The sequence below is a fragment of the Scaptodrosophila lebanonensis genome, unplaced genomic scaffold, assembly GCF_003285725.1.
Source record: "Scaptodrosophila lebanonensis strain 11010-0011.00,11010-0021.00 unplaced genomic scaffold, SlebRS2 tig00000096-arrow-pilon, whole genome shotgun sequence".
Lineage (NCBI taxonomy): Eukaryota > Metazoa > Arthropoda > Insecta > Diptera > Drosophilidae > Scaptodrosophila > Scaptodrosophila lebanonensis.
This window is the reverse complement of record NW_022060567.1, coordinates 2,387,997-2,404,704: the sequence shown is the minus strand read 5'-3', so window position 1 is coordinate 2,404,704 and position 16,708 is coordinate 2,387,997. Positions and strand designations below refer to the sequence as shown.

Here is a 16,708-nt window from a genome sequence, read left to right as displayed (position 1 = left end):
GTTCCCTAACATAAGTGGAGTAGACTTGTAATTCTCTTCCCGAACTTAAGCAATGTTTTTCCAAAGATGAGTTGTCGTTGTTTTCAAAACGCTTTCTTTTGTTCTTTTAATAAAATGTTTTGCTCCTAGGTTTTATGCATTTCCTTCTCTTTGTTGTGCAAATCGAACACATTACTATACATGAGAAGTTCATAGGAATTTGATGTCATTATGCTATGAGTTTTAGAGTCCTTCCCTAAACATCAATATTTCAGCATAATTTCGAGTTGAGCTTTTGTTCTTCACAGAGTACTTAGCCGACTTACATTTATGTGGCTACGGCTGTCCACTATAGTCCTACGAATTCTCGCTCGTGCAACAACCCCCCACACACTTTTCAACACAAATATATAACAACAATATTTCGTAAACATCAATTGTTGCACATACAAGTAGTGTAATAATGATACAGAGTTGTCGAAATATAACGGTCATTTAATAATGTGCAGCTGGGTTTTGGCTAAATAGGCCCTTCAGCTCTTCGAAGAGGCCATCAAATGAGTTCACCATTGATGTCCACGCCTGCTTCATGTGCTCGCCCAATTCTTCAAAGGCATGACTAATGCGCTTATCTAGACGCGGCACATCGGGATAGACCAGGTTCGGACGCACATCATCGTACTCATTAGAATAGTAATCGAAGTCCACACTGGAATCAACGTCGACTGCCTGCAGAAGAAAGGAAAACTGTAGTAATTGTAATTGATGAGACCCTTCAAGGAAGTCGTTGTGGAACTAGTTCCATAAATTTCTTGTCACTTGTTTTGTGAAACAGTGGAAGGTTGTGATATACATATATTTAGAATTGGCCACAAATTAGCGAAATACATATGTGTTTGAATTATGTTTTATGTAGATTTTTTCAGTAACTGCATAGTTATTTGGAATATTACTGAAATGAAATTCTATTAGAACAGAAGCATAGAAATAGTTTTAGTATCGCAACTGTTTTCCATTTTGTATTTTAAACATAACAAGTGGACTGCCAATTCAACTTCGAGAATGCAGAAATTAGAAGAGAAGCATTAAACAACGGATATGCCATTATCATAAAAAAATCAAGGGCATGTAACAATAAATAGTCCTTGAATAATGGTTTGAGAGACTGTTTTATATCAGTCTTTCATAGTCTCTAGCAGTGTGAGTTTTTTTTAAGTCTCAATGACTTTGTAGCTTCTCTAGTTACGTTTATTGGAAGATCACTTCACACTTTAGTTTTGGAAGTTATGTACTGGATTCCATTTCACTTCAGATCTTCTTCAATTTCTTTCAAACAGAGAAAGAAGGAAAGAATTCTAAATCGTTTTTTTATTCGCCACTGGCTCTATATCCTTGCAAGAGCTTCTGAGCTTACCGGTAAGGTTGCTGCTGGCCTGGGTAATACCAGCAGCGTTATAATGAGGGTAGAAATAACTAGAAGAGTGCACACCTCTGATTGATGCATTCTGACAGGCCCAACTGATGAAAGAGTAGTGCAGTTTTCCGCTTTTGTACTCGTACTGCAAACAATGATCTGAGCTCAGATCAGGCTTGGCGTGTGGATAGAAGCGATAAGAGTGGGCGAGCATTTTTACATACAATTATCTGCACAAATATTTCGAATAAATAATGTTGACATAATAAAACTTTTGTTGCGGTAATAAATTGATAACAAAAATGTTTTATAAGCAGAAAAAAAAGGCTTAACAACTAGTTACAATCCATGCCTCAGGTAAGGCTATGGCCATGGGTGCAGCTACAATAGAAAATGTACATCAAATCTGCATTAAAGCTATTCATTATATGATTTCGCTAGACTATAAAATACTTGGATTTGCTTGGCTTAAAAATAAGGGAATATCTTTATCTTCAAGTGTCTTTATCGATTTATTGCTGTTGATTGTTGTTGTTGCCTGCTACCTTATTGCGTATTTGTTGTATTACATCCGTCACAGAGTCCATAAACGACACCCACATTCCCTGTAAGCGCTGCCCGAAACTTGGTGGCTGCTGTCCAAACTGATCTCCTAGCATTTGTTGTTGCTCAGGCACCTGTCGTCTCCGTCTCTGGCTCTGAATGTGCTTCTTCTTGCGCACCTTACGCGTGCGCTGCGCATTGTTCGTTGCCCGGCGAGCGGCCGCGCGTCTCTTGCGCGCCTCCACATCATCTTCCGCTTCATCCGTTTTCTGCTGCCCCATCATGGACCACATGCAGGGCGCCCGTCGAGTGCGATGAAGATGTGGCAGCAGCTGCCTCTCCATCGGCGCCTCCCGCTTGCGTCGTCTGCCGTCGGACTCATCGCTGCTGTCATCGGCACCGCGCGGTCTGATGGCCTGACCGTAGCCTACCGCCGTCTTGGAACGCACGCTCATAAAGGGATTTTCAAAACCGATTTGCCTATCGATGGCAGCACCTGACTGTATGGTCTCCGCAATGTTTCCAGCCACACTCATGGCGCCCAAAGCCATTTGCTCTATCGGATTTTGGGCCAGCGCCCCCAGTTGCCCCTGCATCAGCATCAGCAACAGCACCAACAACAGCACCAGCGAAAGCATCCGACACTGCATTGTGGCCTTTTTCGAGTGTTTCCCTCCTCACTGTAGTGCACGCCACGCGTTGCGAGCCTTTTTAAATCATTTGAAGCCATTTGGGGCTCTTGCGTGCAACGTGTGCGCAACGGGGCGTATGATTGATTTTTGTCGCACTCATATCAGCGGCGGCACTATTTGTTGTCAGTGTTTTTGTTTTTGTTTTGCTCATTGAATACGTGGCATGCAATAGGCTGAACTGAATAAGTGTGCATGTACTAGAGTATTGAAAAGTGTTCTTACTACTGCGGAGAAAGTGAAAAGCATGTTTCGATTAATTAGTCCCACACCTTATGAATTTGTTGGTGTAGAACCGATTACACACTTTGTTATACCCTGTACCCGAATGGTGCAAAGCATCTTACAGGCAGACTCCATGATGTACATATTTAATCCCGCTCAGCATGACCGGAGAAATAGTCTGCCTCTTCTCCAGGCTAGTCGCTCGCAGACTCTCCTAGACTTGCCCTTCCCCTCGCTACAGAATTTCAATCCGTTTGTAAATCTCTAGCTCTATTTCAAAGTCTTATACAAACCGGTAATTTGTTAGCAAAACAATTGTACACAAGTCCAAATAACTTGTGCAGTGTATTTCGCAGTCGGGCTTGCTTCTCTTTTATTTATTTTTAATAATTTAACAATGTTATTATTTGAGATTTTAATCGAAATACAATGTCCAGCGGAAACGGGTGCTATGACTGCCAGAATAATAAAATATAGCCATGCATTGGAAGCTTACATAAATCAGAAATTATTTTAATATGATTCAACTGTTTTCTAAATGAATAACCATTTTTCTATCAAATAAATGCTTTATTGGCGTTAAGACAACAAAAAATTTATTTTTTTTTATTTTTTGTCAATGACAAGAGAACTTGAAATCGTTTCCAAAAGTTTTTCTTTCGATCTTCCATTAATTCGTATTCCCTAGGTTGTTACACTCCCTTAGTCTTTATAATTTTATTTTATGTAATAACTCAATCAATAAATCAATTTTGCTGTCGATACAGATTACTATAAGATATTTTATATTATTTTATATTATACGGGTATAGAATAATATTATGTTACAATTTCACCTTAAAAAATAAGAAAACCTCCAAAATAACTATACAACAATGTCTATTAATACCTCCGACATATTGGAGGAATTTTATTTGCCATTCTATACACAACCATATGTAGTCAGAGACATTGTAGAGCTAACAAACTTAAGAAAAAATAGTAAGTGGAGGAGAAAACTTAATTCTAGTTAAGAGCTAATAAAAAGAAGTAAGGAGCGGAAAGAAAAAGAGGGAAATCTCCAAAATAACTATAAAGGATAGCTTTTATAGAATAAATAGACAGAGAGTCCTGTCTAGAGTAAATGTGAGAAATCATTATAATTTGAACAAGTGATCCGATTCATTTTCACCCAAAAGTGTATTCTCTTGCCACTAGATTTGTCTTTGTCAAAAATTTAAGACGCGTTAAATGTAGGAAATAAAAGTTATCGTTCTATATGTTGTTGGATATTGAAAAATTTGAATGTACTATAAGATGTAGCGATAGGCAAACGTTGATAAGAGATATCTGGAATTATATTTAAAAGAATAGCGGCAAGAAAAAATACCAGACCCAGAAAGAGAGCCAGACGTGTGATTAATAAAGTTATTTAAAGTTGATTTCGCTGTGCTGTTGCTTTGCATTGTTTATGAACAAAATTGAATTAAATACTTTCAGTTTTATTTATTTTTATTTAATTATTTATTTCATCGGCAATAAAGCTGTCGATGTAAAAAAAGAAAAATCAATAGAATAGGGAACTAAAGTTTAAAAAAGCCTATAGAAACTACAAAAATATCGAATAACAAATCAGACTCTGTGCGGGAAATTTTATTTCTATTTGAGAAACGAGCAGCTATTAATGCAGACTTGATTGCCTTTTGAATGATTGAATATTGGTAAGCAGTCAGTGGAATGCTCACGCCTATTTATAAAGTCAGTCTGCGGCACATCACTCGTTTATCTTATTTCCATCCGAATGTTGAAAACTAAAAACTTTCGTTATAAGCACTCGTTGAGCTTTCTTTCAATTGTCTAGTAGCTTTGCCTTTCCCTCTATCTTTTCCGCTGACAAGTTACATTAAATTGAAAAAATTCCCATAAATTTAGTTTGTTTTTTTCGACTCCCTCTTTTTAAACTTGTGCTGCTTCAACCGAAATTTTTTGTGTGTGGTTTCTCGCAAGCCGCGGGTTAAAATACAATTTCAATTCACACTAAATTTTCCGCAGAAAATGAGAAAATCTAAAAACCGCAGCAATGGGGCTAGACTGGTAAACCGAATGCTAGCTGTTTTATTTAAATCTCTCGACCTTGCCTCTCCTTGCAGCAAAATCCAACTCAATTCGCCGCTTTTCAACCGTCGGGTCTACAATATTCAGCTGTCTATCCGCAGCAGCAACAGCAGCAACAACAACAGCAGCAGCAACTGGTCAGTTACGCACAGCAGCTGGCCAAGCAATCACAACTGCTTCAGCAGCAGCAGCAGCAGCAGCAGCAGCAGCAGCGTCTCGCCGTGGGTGCCAGCACAAAAAGCAAGCCCATTCAGGGCTCGTTGCAACAGCAGCTGCAACAGTTGCAAGTGCAGCAACAGCAGCAGCAGCAACAGTTACTGCGCCAGCAACAGGCACTGCAGCGCCAACAGCAACAGCAGCAACAACAACAGCAGCAGCAGCAACAGCAGCAACAGCCGCAACAACAACAGCTGCTATCCACTGCAAGCAATCCCCTCAATGTGCCGACCTATGCGGATCAAATGCAGGCTGCCTATGCAGCATATCAGCAACAGCAACTGCTGTTTGAGCAGCAACAACAGCAGCTGCTCCAGAAGCTCTATCACAACTATCCGGACATATCCAATAATGGCGGGGCCACCGCAGCGGACGCAGCTGGTCTCAGTGCCCAGCCACCCAGTCGCTACAGACAGTCAACTAACATTTTTGGTGCACCCGCCGCCTTCAGCAGCGGCCTCAGCGGTGGAAGCGGCGGAAGCGGCAGCAGCTCCGGCAGCAGTGCAGCGTCTCCATCGAAGTCACAGTCGGGTGAGCCGGGCTACTATTCGGCCGAGCAGCACTTTGGATTCTTGCAACAGCAACAGCAGAATGTGCTGCAGAACCACCAACAGCAGCAGCAACAGCAATACTCGAGCCTGCCATCCACCACCGAGAGCTATGGCATGGCCGTGCCCGAGTCCTCCGTCCTGGGTGCTACACCGTATGAACCTGCATCGGCGGTTTCTCATGTGAGATTCAACAGCGGCAATCTCAGCTACAGTTTCTAAATGTGGCAATTGGTTAACTGTGCTGAGAGCATGAGCTGAATGGATGATGATGCGGATGAGGAGACAGATGATGAGGGCACTGCAACCATGCAACAGGGTTGACGACTCAAGTGTTGTTGATGCTGACTGCAGGTCTGCGCCCAACTCGACCCAACATTATTAATATAAGCACTTTTTTTTCTCCACATTTTTTTTGTTATTTTTTTCTGGTTACCTACCACTTGGATTTGTATATATAGTTTATTTATTTTCAAAATTTTGTTTATCTTTTGGCCAGAGCTTGAACTGAAAACCCAATCGCTAAATAAAACGGATATGAAAATTGAACTGATCCACATTTTTATTGATATTTGCTACCATTTGGATTTGTATATATAGTTTATTCATTTTCAAAATTTTGTTTATCTTTTGGCCAGAACTTGAACTGAAAAGCCAATCGCTAAATAAAACAGATATGACAATTGAACTGATCTACATGCAGGGGTATTTTGTGCTCTTCGAGATAAAAACTGGGGACTGTCAACGTCCCAGGTGTGTTGCACGAAGGGGCAAGTAGCAGCTGACAACCCGTGCAACGCACGTTAGAGTCCTCCTAATGTTGAATGCAATAGACCGGAGTACTACAAGGATTGCTGCATGTCGGAATTCAAATTTAGTTTGCAGAGGGCCCCACACCCAGAAACACGCAAAAACTCGAAAAAAATCAAAATCCACAAGAACAAAGAACACAACCCAGCAAAGAAGGGAAAAACGCAAGCACACACACACACTTACGCACAACCTATTCATTTCCCTGCAAGCGACTGAAATGAAAAACAAAGAAGAGTATTTCGCAATGAAAACAAAGCCAAATGTCGTGGCCGTGCCACCGCCATCGCCATCGCCATAAAAAACGCACAGTGGTCAGTGCTTTGTTGGTTTTTACTTTGATTGTTCGCATAAATCAACTCTAAATCTCTAGAAAAACAATCTGTTCGCATATGCCGAGAGATGCATCTAGAAAAGGCACATCTGCATTCTACGAATTATTTGAAAAACCACTCAGCAAGTCCGAGCGCCATGGGTGTAGCGAAGGGAAGGCAACCAAACAAAATTATTATTCCCCATGAAATTATATACAATCGTCTTCAGTTGTTTAACATTAAGCATTTAAACATTTTAATTCCTGTTTGACAGCTTTTCTGAATACTCCCACAATTGAGGTGAGTAAATATTTGCGTGGATAATTCAGAAGTGATTCAAACATGCAAGTATTTATGTTAATTGAAATTTCTCCATATAACTTTGAAGGAACATTACGACCATTATGGAATGTACCAGCTGGTTCTTATATTTATACCCTGTACCCAAAGGGTACAAGGGTATATTAGTTTTGTGCGAGTGCACATGGAACACACAGAAGGAGGCTTGGTAGACCCCACAAAGTATATATATTCTTGATCAGCATGACAAGCCGAGTCGATATAGCCATGTCCGTCTGTCTGTCCGTCTGTCTGTCCGTCTGTCTGTCCGTCTGTCTGTCCGTCTGTCCGTCTGTCTGTCTGTATGAACGCAAGGATCTCCGAAAGTATAAGAGCTAGAATAACCAAACTTGGTATACAGATTCTCCTGAGACCGAGAAAGGACGAGTTTGTTCATTTTTTCTGATCCACCTCCCCACTCTCCCCCTATTAACGATTTTCTATAACTCCCGTAATTCTTGGAATTTTGAAAATTTGGTAGACACATCCAGTTAGTAATTATATATCCGTATACCAAGTTTCATTATGATAGAATGATCGGAAAGAAAGTTATAGCCATATAACCAGGCCCAATGCACACATACATACATATGTGCAAGTACACAAACACGCATAAGGCGCGATTCTGATGGAAATGTAAATGTATGTATGCATGCATGGAATATTTTATATTTAATTAGTTAATATTTAGTTAATTAATTAAATTAATTTAGTTAATTAATTAAATTAAATTAATTAATTAATTTAATTACTTTTTTGTGGGGTGGTACAGGGTATTTAAGAGTTGAGCCTGCTCGACTTTAGCATTCCTTTCTTGTTTTGATTCTGTCTGTTTTTATGTCCGTCTGTCCGTATGAACACCTGGATCTCAGAGACTATAATAGCTAGAGACACAAAATTTTGCACAAAGTTACAAACATATATTGTATATTGTCTAACGGCAGAAAAAAAATCTTGCCCTCCCCTAAATGAGATCTTGACTACGCCCATGCATAGTGTATAGTGGTTTAAGCATTCTCTGTCCCTTAGAATGAGCGTTTGCTTTAGCAACTCGTAGTTCTGATAACAAATAATAGAAAGCGTTCCCCTCCACTCAAACAAATTTCCACCGCTGTGTTCTCTAGGAAGGGTTATAATAAAGCAGAAGAGTGCCCACAAAAAGAATAGCATATGTTGTAGTAGTTTCTAGCAATTATTCAAATAAAGGTAGAGAATAATATATAAGAATCGGATGGATTATGAAGCTTTTAAAATTGTAGGCAGTATTGACGGAATTTCGTAGCAAGAGAATGGACTGGGACTAGGGACTAGGACAGTTCAGCTCAACAGTTTCTGAAATCCATGTGCAAAACACGAAAAAATGTACTGGGCGTACATGTCCTCTTTAGATTTCGCTTCATATCTGACCTAAAATACTGTTATACTCGTAGGTATACTATATACACTATATACATATACTATGGGGTCGAAGATAATTTCTTTCGCCTTTTCTTTTATAACAAATTGTATCCAAATCGAGCAATACTAGGGAAAATTCATTTCCGAAATCGGCATCAGCGGATTCGCTGTTCTTCTTCTTCTTCTGGGTGGTCTTAGCGAAACGCGTTGATAGGAACGCTATATGTGTGGTGGGTACACAGTATTTCGATATCGGGCTCAACTGTAACATCTTGTTTTAATATTTAAAGTGTTTCGGGCTTAATCACAGAGCTATATGTACACTGTTTCTAACTAACAAACTATATATAAGTGCTTCAGACTTGAAATCGGTCAGATTTCAGAGATTTATGTTTAGCGCAGTCCGACGAAAGAAGATCTCAAAGGGACATTTGTATCCAACAACTGTTTTACTTATGTCGACAGCATATATTTGTCGAAATAAAATAAAATAAAATTGAAAAAAATACAGCGACATTTAAAATACATTATTTTTGTAAATCTCCCTACCAATTAATGGTTTCTTGATAAGGAGGATGAAAAAAGCTGATGTTTTTTTGTAGAACCCAATTCTACAAGCGCTCTTGGAGCTTGGTTTGGATATATTTTTAATATTTCTCAGTGTTATATGCTGCTTATGCTGCGCCTTGCGGTAGCAATTCTTGCTCTTTACTCATTAGATTAATTATTTAATTTATGTTGTGTACTTAAAGTAAAGTTAGGGCTGTCTAGATGCTTCGATAATTATGTTGACTCTGTGGTGCAATTGAAGCTTCTTCAATAGTATTTATTATGATGTATTGGAGCTTAAATATAATAAGTTTGTTTTCATTAAAAACTTGTTGTCATTCAACGTTTTTCAAGCCTCTTGTTTTTAAGTGAGGGGAAGTGGAGCTTGTAGAGTTTAAAATCATTAGTACTAAGTAGTGTGTCGAATCAGCTTGGCTTTCATTCGCTTATAATCACAACCTTATTTTCACAAGAGTTTTAATTTACTGAAAATTATGGCCCCATATCTTAATGCACATCTAACAGTTAATTTATTTGTGAGTGGTTTTCTTACAACGATAGTAGGCCTGTTAATCAGCTTAAATGTTGCCAACGTCCACCAATATGAAGAAAATTTTATGGCATCATTAAGTTCCATCAAAACAGCTGATGTATATGGAAACTGTATAAATAATTGTTCCACCCATAGGCACACATGGCCTGTGCACAACTATTCTCCAGATGTGGCCCCTTTTGCGATTAATTTTTGTTGCCAAACTTGAAAAAAGTCACTTAGCTGGCAGAAATTTCAGTCGAATGAGGAGGCCTACTTTGCAGACCTCTCGTAAACGTATTTTACAGACGGGTTTAAGTAGTTGGAGAATCGCTGGGTCACAGGGACACTATCTTGAGAAATAAATCGCGACTTTACCAAAATGTTCGTTTTTGTTTTGTCCCCTAAGAGCTTATTGGACCAGACCGTATAGTATCTAGAAGTCGCCAACTCTTATCGAAAGGGAATGTTCCACCAGCCAGAACTTTGTCTTGAACAAACAATGCCTGAATCCCATCAACAATTCATAATATTATTGATTCGTGGACAAATATGCAGACCTTTGGCAAACCGATTAGCTTGCAATTCAATTGATTACCCATAGTGCCAACAATTTTCTTGCACCTTGATTTTGATTGATTGAACCGCTGCATACAACTACCTTGTCCTTTTTCTTTTCCTCAGTTTCTTGCTGTTGTTAGTGTTGTATATACGAATTGTTGTATTATTTTATTGTATTTTTCTTCCGTTTCAGCTTAAAGAAGTTGCAATGAAAAATTCGAAACATATTTTCAAAATCAATTAATAGTGTGTGGGACTGGAAGGGCGTGCGATTCCAGCAATCAATGCATTAACTAAGTATATAAATACATATATATAGGTTTTAGCAGAACGGCTGTTGACATTTCAAAGCGGTGTCATCAATCAGTCCAATGGAAGCTTAGGCGGCACATGAGTGCCTGTGGACAGATGACAACCACGTTAACGCTCATCGGACATTGTTGGGGAAGTAAGCGGCTTTGAATGCGTCGGGCCATTTTACTTAACTTTATTTTTAGCTTCAGTTTTCAATGTCCTTGCGGACGTAAGGCGCAGAGAAATGGTTTAAAGCGCACTTTCAAAATTTGTATTTAAAGACACAAGATAATTTACATTTTTAGGTCGCCTGTTGTTGATATTTTTAAGGATCTGCATATATGTACATATATGTGTGTTTAAGCGTATGGTCCCACTATGCATCAACGTCGTCATTTCGTTGTCATGCTGATGGCTATTGTGACACACTCGTGCCATAATGTTTGTGTTCGAATTCTTCTTCTTCTAGCTTCTCTGAGCCAAATGCCGCGTGGGCATATGGGGCGCATGTGTAATGTGAATACTCGTAAAGCCTCCTTCCTGGCCCATGGATGGGACATACACGTATTCGTGTTTTCAATGCGCCGTGTTGCTTAAACAAATGATGCGCTTTGCGCCACTAATTAATGCAACGATCCACGCAGACTACCAAAGGTTCGCGACTCTGTTGATAACTTTCAGGTGCTCTTAGACGTAGGCGGTATTTAAATGCAATTACAATTGCCATGCGAGACTTTAAGCACGATTGGTGTAAGGGGGAAATTATGTAACTGCGTTTATAATGAGAAATTATGCTGGTGCTGCTATCCACTGACCTGCTTTAAATTGCAAGTATTATTAATGTATAATTTGCTGCCCAGATACTTAGCTGCATAAACTTTGCTTTTGGCAGCATTTAGATGTGATTTCTTATGAAAAAAAAAGCTTGGTGCAAACAAGATAACAGCCTTTTGGACTTAAGCGCCTCATATCGTTTGTCTTTCTTTTTGCATTTCCGAAGAATATTACTAAGAAAGTTAGCTGCGCCATCTATGAAACATTTTTTCAAATTAGGAAGTCTCCTTATATTCAGTTAGAATGACAATGTGTACATATTTTTTTTACAACCATTTAATGTTTTGATGGTGGCCTTTGTCTTTCAATGCATAATTAAATGATAAGTTATAAGACGGGTAAAAACAAATCGCATAATTGATCTAACAAATTATTATTTATTATTATTATTATTGAAAAGCAAGCCGAAAACAAACGAAAATGCCACAAGAATGTGCACACAATCGAACAACGAGAGAACTTTGGCAAGAAATAATCCCTCATGGCGAAATAAAGAAGCAAAATATTGTTATTTATTGAAAATGAAACAACACTACTGTAAAAATATTAAATACCAAATACAACTACTCCAATGCCACCTCTAGGGTCTAGGCATTGTATAGATATATAGACCCATATTGGTCAAACACCAACAGATCGCTGCAAATCTTTAAGTTTTGGAAGAGAAATTACAGACTATTTCTACTTGGAAGGAACATGTATCATGTTAAAAGTGTGTACACGACCAACAACATAATACAACTTCATATATTGTATGCAAACCGCAAGAGATATAAGTCGTACTTAAAAAATAAAGTTATGTTAGCTACCTTTTTATGATATGTGCTACAAAAGTCTGTGCAACGTATTAGAGGCAGCTAAGTAAATTCTTCTGTATATTCTGAAAATCTGGTACTTGACTCCATTAGTCAGTTTTAAGTGAGTTGCCATGCATGCGAGTGTGTTATAGAATTAAACATTTGATTTGCAGTGGGCCGTGGTTTAGCGAAGTACAATAGTTTTATTCTAGGTGTTAACATATGAGTGTTTAAATAGTGCATGAACACAATTGACAATTTAGTATTTTATAATTTCATTTGCTTCTCTTATCGCTGGTCAATACCAACTGCCTACCATCTTGATCACTGTTATTATTAGTCACTATACGATTCGATCACTATTTAATTGTAAGCTGTTAGTGATTACTGGATGTTCCTTCTGTTCCGCAGTTGGGGCACTCCAATAATATGAATAGCGTATAAATATGTTGATAATATAAATGAACAAGTATGTATATACTATATTTGTTTGCTATATTCTTCTTCGACTTTAAAAACTTTGACAAACATTTGTCTGCGTCGACACAAGTGGGGAGCTCGACAAAATTAAACAATTGCAAATTGGAAAACATAAAACTTTCAATTGGCTGATTAAAAAGTTTTTGGCAGCAAAACATACATATGTATATATATACTGAGTATCATCAAGCTCAATTACTGCTTATTTCGTAGGTTTGGCTGGCACTTGCAGCAAGCCAAACAATAAATCAAAGTAATTCATCCATTTATTGTCTAAAATAATTCCCATGAATCCAGCTGGTAGCTAAAACTTCAATACGAATGTATAAGCACTCTGAAGCATTTCGGTAATATACAGTGTTAAATAAATAATAAATGATAATAGCCAGAACGTCATCGAAAAAAAGTTTCAGCCCTTTAACTTATTTTAGCATCTCAGTTATCTAGGCAAATAAATTAAAAGTCAACATTAAGCGGATCTCTGCTATAACGCCTTTATAATAAAGGGTTCGGAGCCATGTGGTTAAATACTTTTTTACATATATTTTTAGCTTTAATTATAGCATTTCCCAATACTTATCACTCATTTTGAATATTCTTTTTCATTTAAATTAGAGGACGTTCGAAGAAGAATATCTCTGGAAGAGGCTTGCATTGTTTTGACAAAAGCAACAAGTTGAAATCAGTCGCTGATATTAGAGCCGCCATAAAATACTAGACGAAAGTATTAATATGTAAACCTACTTCTCTGTTGAAAGTGAATAATCTTAGATCTGCAAAAATGTCGATTATAAATCGATCTTTAACAAATTTGCTAAGAATCGATTAATCGTAAAGAGTCAAATGCATACTTAAGCCAGCACATCATTGAATGTAGAGCTAATAATATGATCTCATGGAAAATGAAAATAAAATTTGATTTTGTTCAGTTAACCACTAATTGATTTTATCGAATATACCCTCTTTACTCTACGGGTACAGGGTATAAAAATTGCACCTATATTCATTCGTAGACCACAACCAAATACTAAAACACAATTAAAATCATATCTGCCTACCCGACATTATATCTTTTAATATGCTAAAGCAAAAAGAAGAATCAGTTTATAGCCATAAGGGTATAATTCGTTTGCCAGGCAAACAGTTTTCCGCGATTCTATTGCCATCGAATTTTTGCCAAATCTTCTAGCAAATTGGCACAGACATTTGGCCATTTTGAACAGCTTCTCAAAACGAGTTAGCAGTCAACAGTCGCTCGTCGCAATATGCTCGTCTTATAAATAGATTTCCGCGTAACGCTTTTCAGCAGAATTGAAAATTCAAATTGCTGTGCCGATGTGTGTGTGCGCGTGTGTGAGTTGCTCTTGTACGTGAGCAGGACTATGGCGCTGTCCTTGTTGTTGCTATTGTTTTGCACAATGTGCTGAATGCATTGTGCCTTGGCTATGATGCAGCGTAACGACAAACCGCAGCGCAAATAGCAGCAAGAGCGAGCCAAACCAAGAGTCGAGCAACCCACTAGCCCCACCAAATTATAGTGTGTGTGTGTGTGTGGGAGGCATAATAGAGATAACACTCTGACGTGAGAGTAGAAAATACATCTGAGACTATTCATCGCACGTACTATAATTACAATTACAATTATTATATAACGTCCATTGAAGCCGAAATTGAAAAGGGTGGGTATCTTAGGATTTAACAAATGTTGAAGACAGAAGAAAGCATGTTCGAGACCATAAAGTATATATTCTTAGCAAGCATTATAAAATAAGGCAAATCGCCCACAAAGCACGAGCTTATTTCTTTATCCTCCAGTAAAACGGCCCATTACGTTCTTCTTTTTTTCCTTTTGGGTTTGCTTTGCGGATATAGTAGTACATTCTTCATTGCAAAAATAATATGAAAGTGACTATTTTCAATTGAAAAGCAAACATATTTAAAATAGTTTTATTACAATAAAACATTGACACTAATCTTATATAATTTTTTTTTAGTACAACCTCCAACTCCAACCAATGTATATTTTTATTTAATTACACATTGAAATAATTTTTCTAATCCGTTCAAATGGAAGTATCTTTTAAAAACAGACGACGAACACATTTTAACACATAGGCTGGCGTCGTTATCTCACGAGGTTATGCTACATTTCTCACGCTCCCATCTCCATCGCACGCCAACACGCCACAATGTTGTTCGTGTTTGTTGGCTTGTTTACAGAAAATTACGTTAAAATACCGCAGTGTGTATAATAATTATCCATCCTTATCTCGAGCGCGTTGTTGCCTTTTTTTTTATATGTATAAGCCACGTGTATGTATGAAAAAAAAGCCCCAGCTGGACCCGGTCATACAGGCATTATTTGTTGCCTTCATGTACGAGTCTACAGGAACGAATCGTTCCTACATTGTTAGGAAGACAGAAATTCCTACATTGGTGACGCAAATCAATTAATATGCAAGAAAAGAACCCCCAACAACCATAGCAATGGTGCCTGTATTGGCCATGAAATGCAAGCATGAACGTTGTGGCCAAAACAAAAATAACGTGGAGGACTGTAAATAAACAGAAATGCTATAAAATGTTCATTAGTTGCAAATAGTTGGTGCAATCGTTCTCGCGCTCCTTAACACTTACACATGTGAAGTTCCTCTTGTTAGTTGCCAGTGTATACCCTTTCTTGAAAAGTGTAAGAGTATATTGTTTGAACACACAATTGGAAGACTAGTTGACCCATACATGCGGGAATGATCAGCATTACGAGATGAATTCAATTCACGATCTCGGTTAGCCCATATTTCTCTCTTTCCCTCTCTCTTTCTCTCTCTTTCTCTCATGCTCGCAATTTTAGACCGATAGCAATGTTTTGGGACTATCATGGGACACCAATATATCACATGACTGTCATACAAACACTAAACCTAAGGAAGGGTTTTTATACAAGTAGGAACAATTTTTGTATATAAAAAAAATTATTGTAATACCTATAAAACTGTTTCTATGAGGGATTAATATAGTTTTTTGTAAAGTATAGTTAATGTTATGCATATTTGTTGAGTTTTAAGTTGCCTAAAAATTGAGCAACCCCATACCCAATTTTCTCATGGTTTGTCATCCTTTTTTGTAATTGCAAACTTTTTCATAAAACCTATATCTGGGTCCCTTCAAAATGTGAAAAGGAGCAAGCTTGTTGCCCAATGCATATGTAATAGCATTGAAATTGTGGCGGCAGATTAATTCAACCCAGCGAAAGCGTCCTTTTTCACACACGCAGTCGACACGACAGTGCCGACCATGTACGCACATATTTAATCGAGTTGTTGAAACGAAATGAAGCGAATTGAGGCGCAAGGATTCCAGATGTAAATACAAGTGTAGCCAACGCCAAAGCCGAACACGACAATTGCATTAGTTGCGATCCCTCTCCTGTTCATGGCACACCCACCGCTCCTGCCACTGTGGCTGCCACGCTGCGAGTTAGCAATTGTCCAAGGCTAGAGGATGGGGCAAGGTCACTGCCACTGGCACTGTGGACGCAGTATTTTAACTCAAACAACAGATGCACTGGGAAAAATGAAACGATCTTGTTCTGGGAATCTTTTATATAATTATATCATACTCGAAAAATTATGAAATCTCTAGCTAAATATGCATATCTATAATTATATATTTGAACAGATTTGAGAATAGATTTGAGCCACTATTAGTTTCATAAAAATAAACAGCAAATTGTCGGTTAATTACACAAAAAATGTCATAACAAATCGCAATTGAACTTTAAAGAATAATAAAACAATATTGCAACAAATGGAGACCAATTATCAGTACGCTTCTTTAATTTCTAATAGTTTATAAAAAAAAACAAGCGGAAAAGTCTATGCTGGGAGCCCCGACTTTAAAATACTCTGTACCTTTACCTGTACCTGTGTAGAGTAATTCTATAAATTTCAAAAAATTTAAATATATTGAAACAAAACAATAAGCAGGATTTCAATACAAAACAAGAAAGGAATGCTAAAGTCGAGCAGGATCAACTTTTAAATACCCTGTACCTCCCACCAAAAAGGAAAAATGACAAAAAAAAATTAATTA

At 37.9% G+C, this 16,708-nt stretch overlaps 3 protein-coding genes across 3 annotated transcripts; 1 reads left to right on the top strand and 2 right to left on the bottom strand.

Annotated features, from left to right (window-relative positions):
- Nucleotides 1-401: 401 nt before the first annotated feature.
- LOC115627561 lies at nucleotides 402-1,486 on the bottom strand. The gene is made up of 2 exons (XM_030523282.1): nucleotides 1,394-1,486; nucleotides 402-708 (listed from the first exon to the last, which is right to left on the bottom strand). The coding sequence occupies exons 1-2, from the start codon at nucleotides 1,481-1,483 to the stop codon at nucleotides 475-477; spliced, it is 324 nt and encodes a 107-aa protein (XP_030379142.1). The 5' UTR covers nucleotides 1,484-1,486; the 3' UTR covers nucleotides 402-474.
- A 193-nt stretch (nucleotides 1,487-1,679) lies between these two features.
- Nucleotides 1,680-2,604, bottom strand: LOC115627560. Its single transcript, XM_030523281.1, has one exon. It carries the CDS (start codon nucleotides 2,584-2,586, stop codon nucleotides 1,906-1,908), a length of 681 nt encoding a protein of 226 aa, XP_030379141.1. The 5' UTR covers nucleotides 2,587-2,604; the 3' UTR covers nucleotides 1,680-1,905.
- A 2,158-nt stretch (nucleotides 2,605-4,762) lies between these two features.
- Nucleotides 4,763-6,257, top strand: LOC115627689 (putative uncharacterized protein DDB_G0271606). The gene is made up of 3 exons (XM_030523432.1): nucleotides 4,763-4,923; nucleotides 4,980-5,594; nucleotides 5,643-6,257. The coding sequence occupies exons 1-3, from the start codon at nucleotides 4,885-4,887 to the stop codon at nucleotides 5,928-5,930; spliced, it is 942 nt and encodes a 313-aa protein (XP_030379292.1). The 5' UTR covers nucleotides 4,763-4,884; the 3' UTR covers nucleotides 5,931-6,257.
- Nucleotides 6,258-16,708: the final 10,451 nt, after the last annotated feature.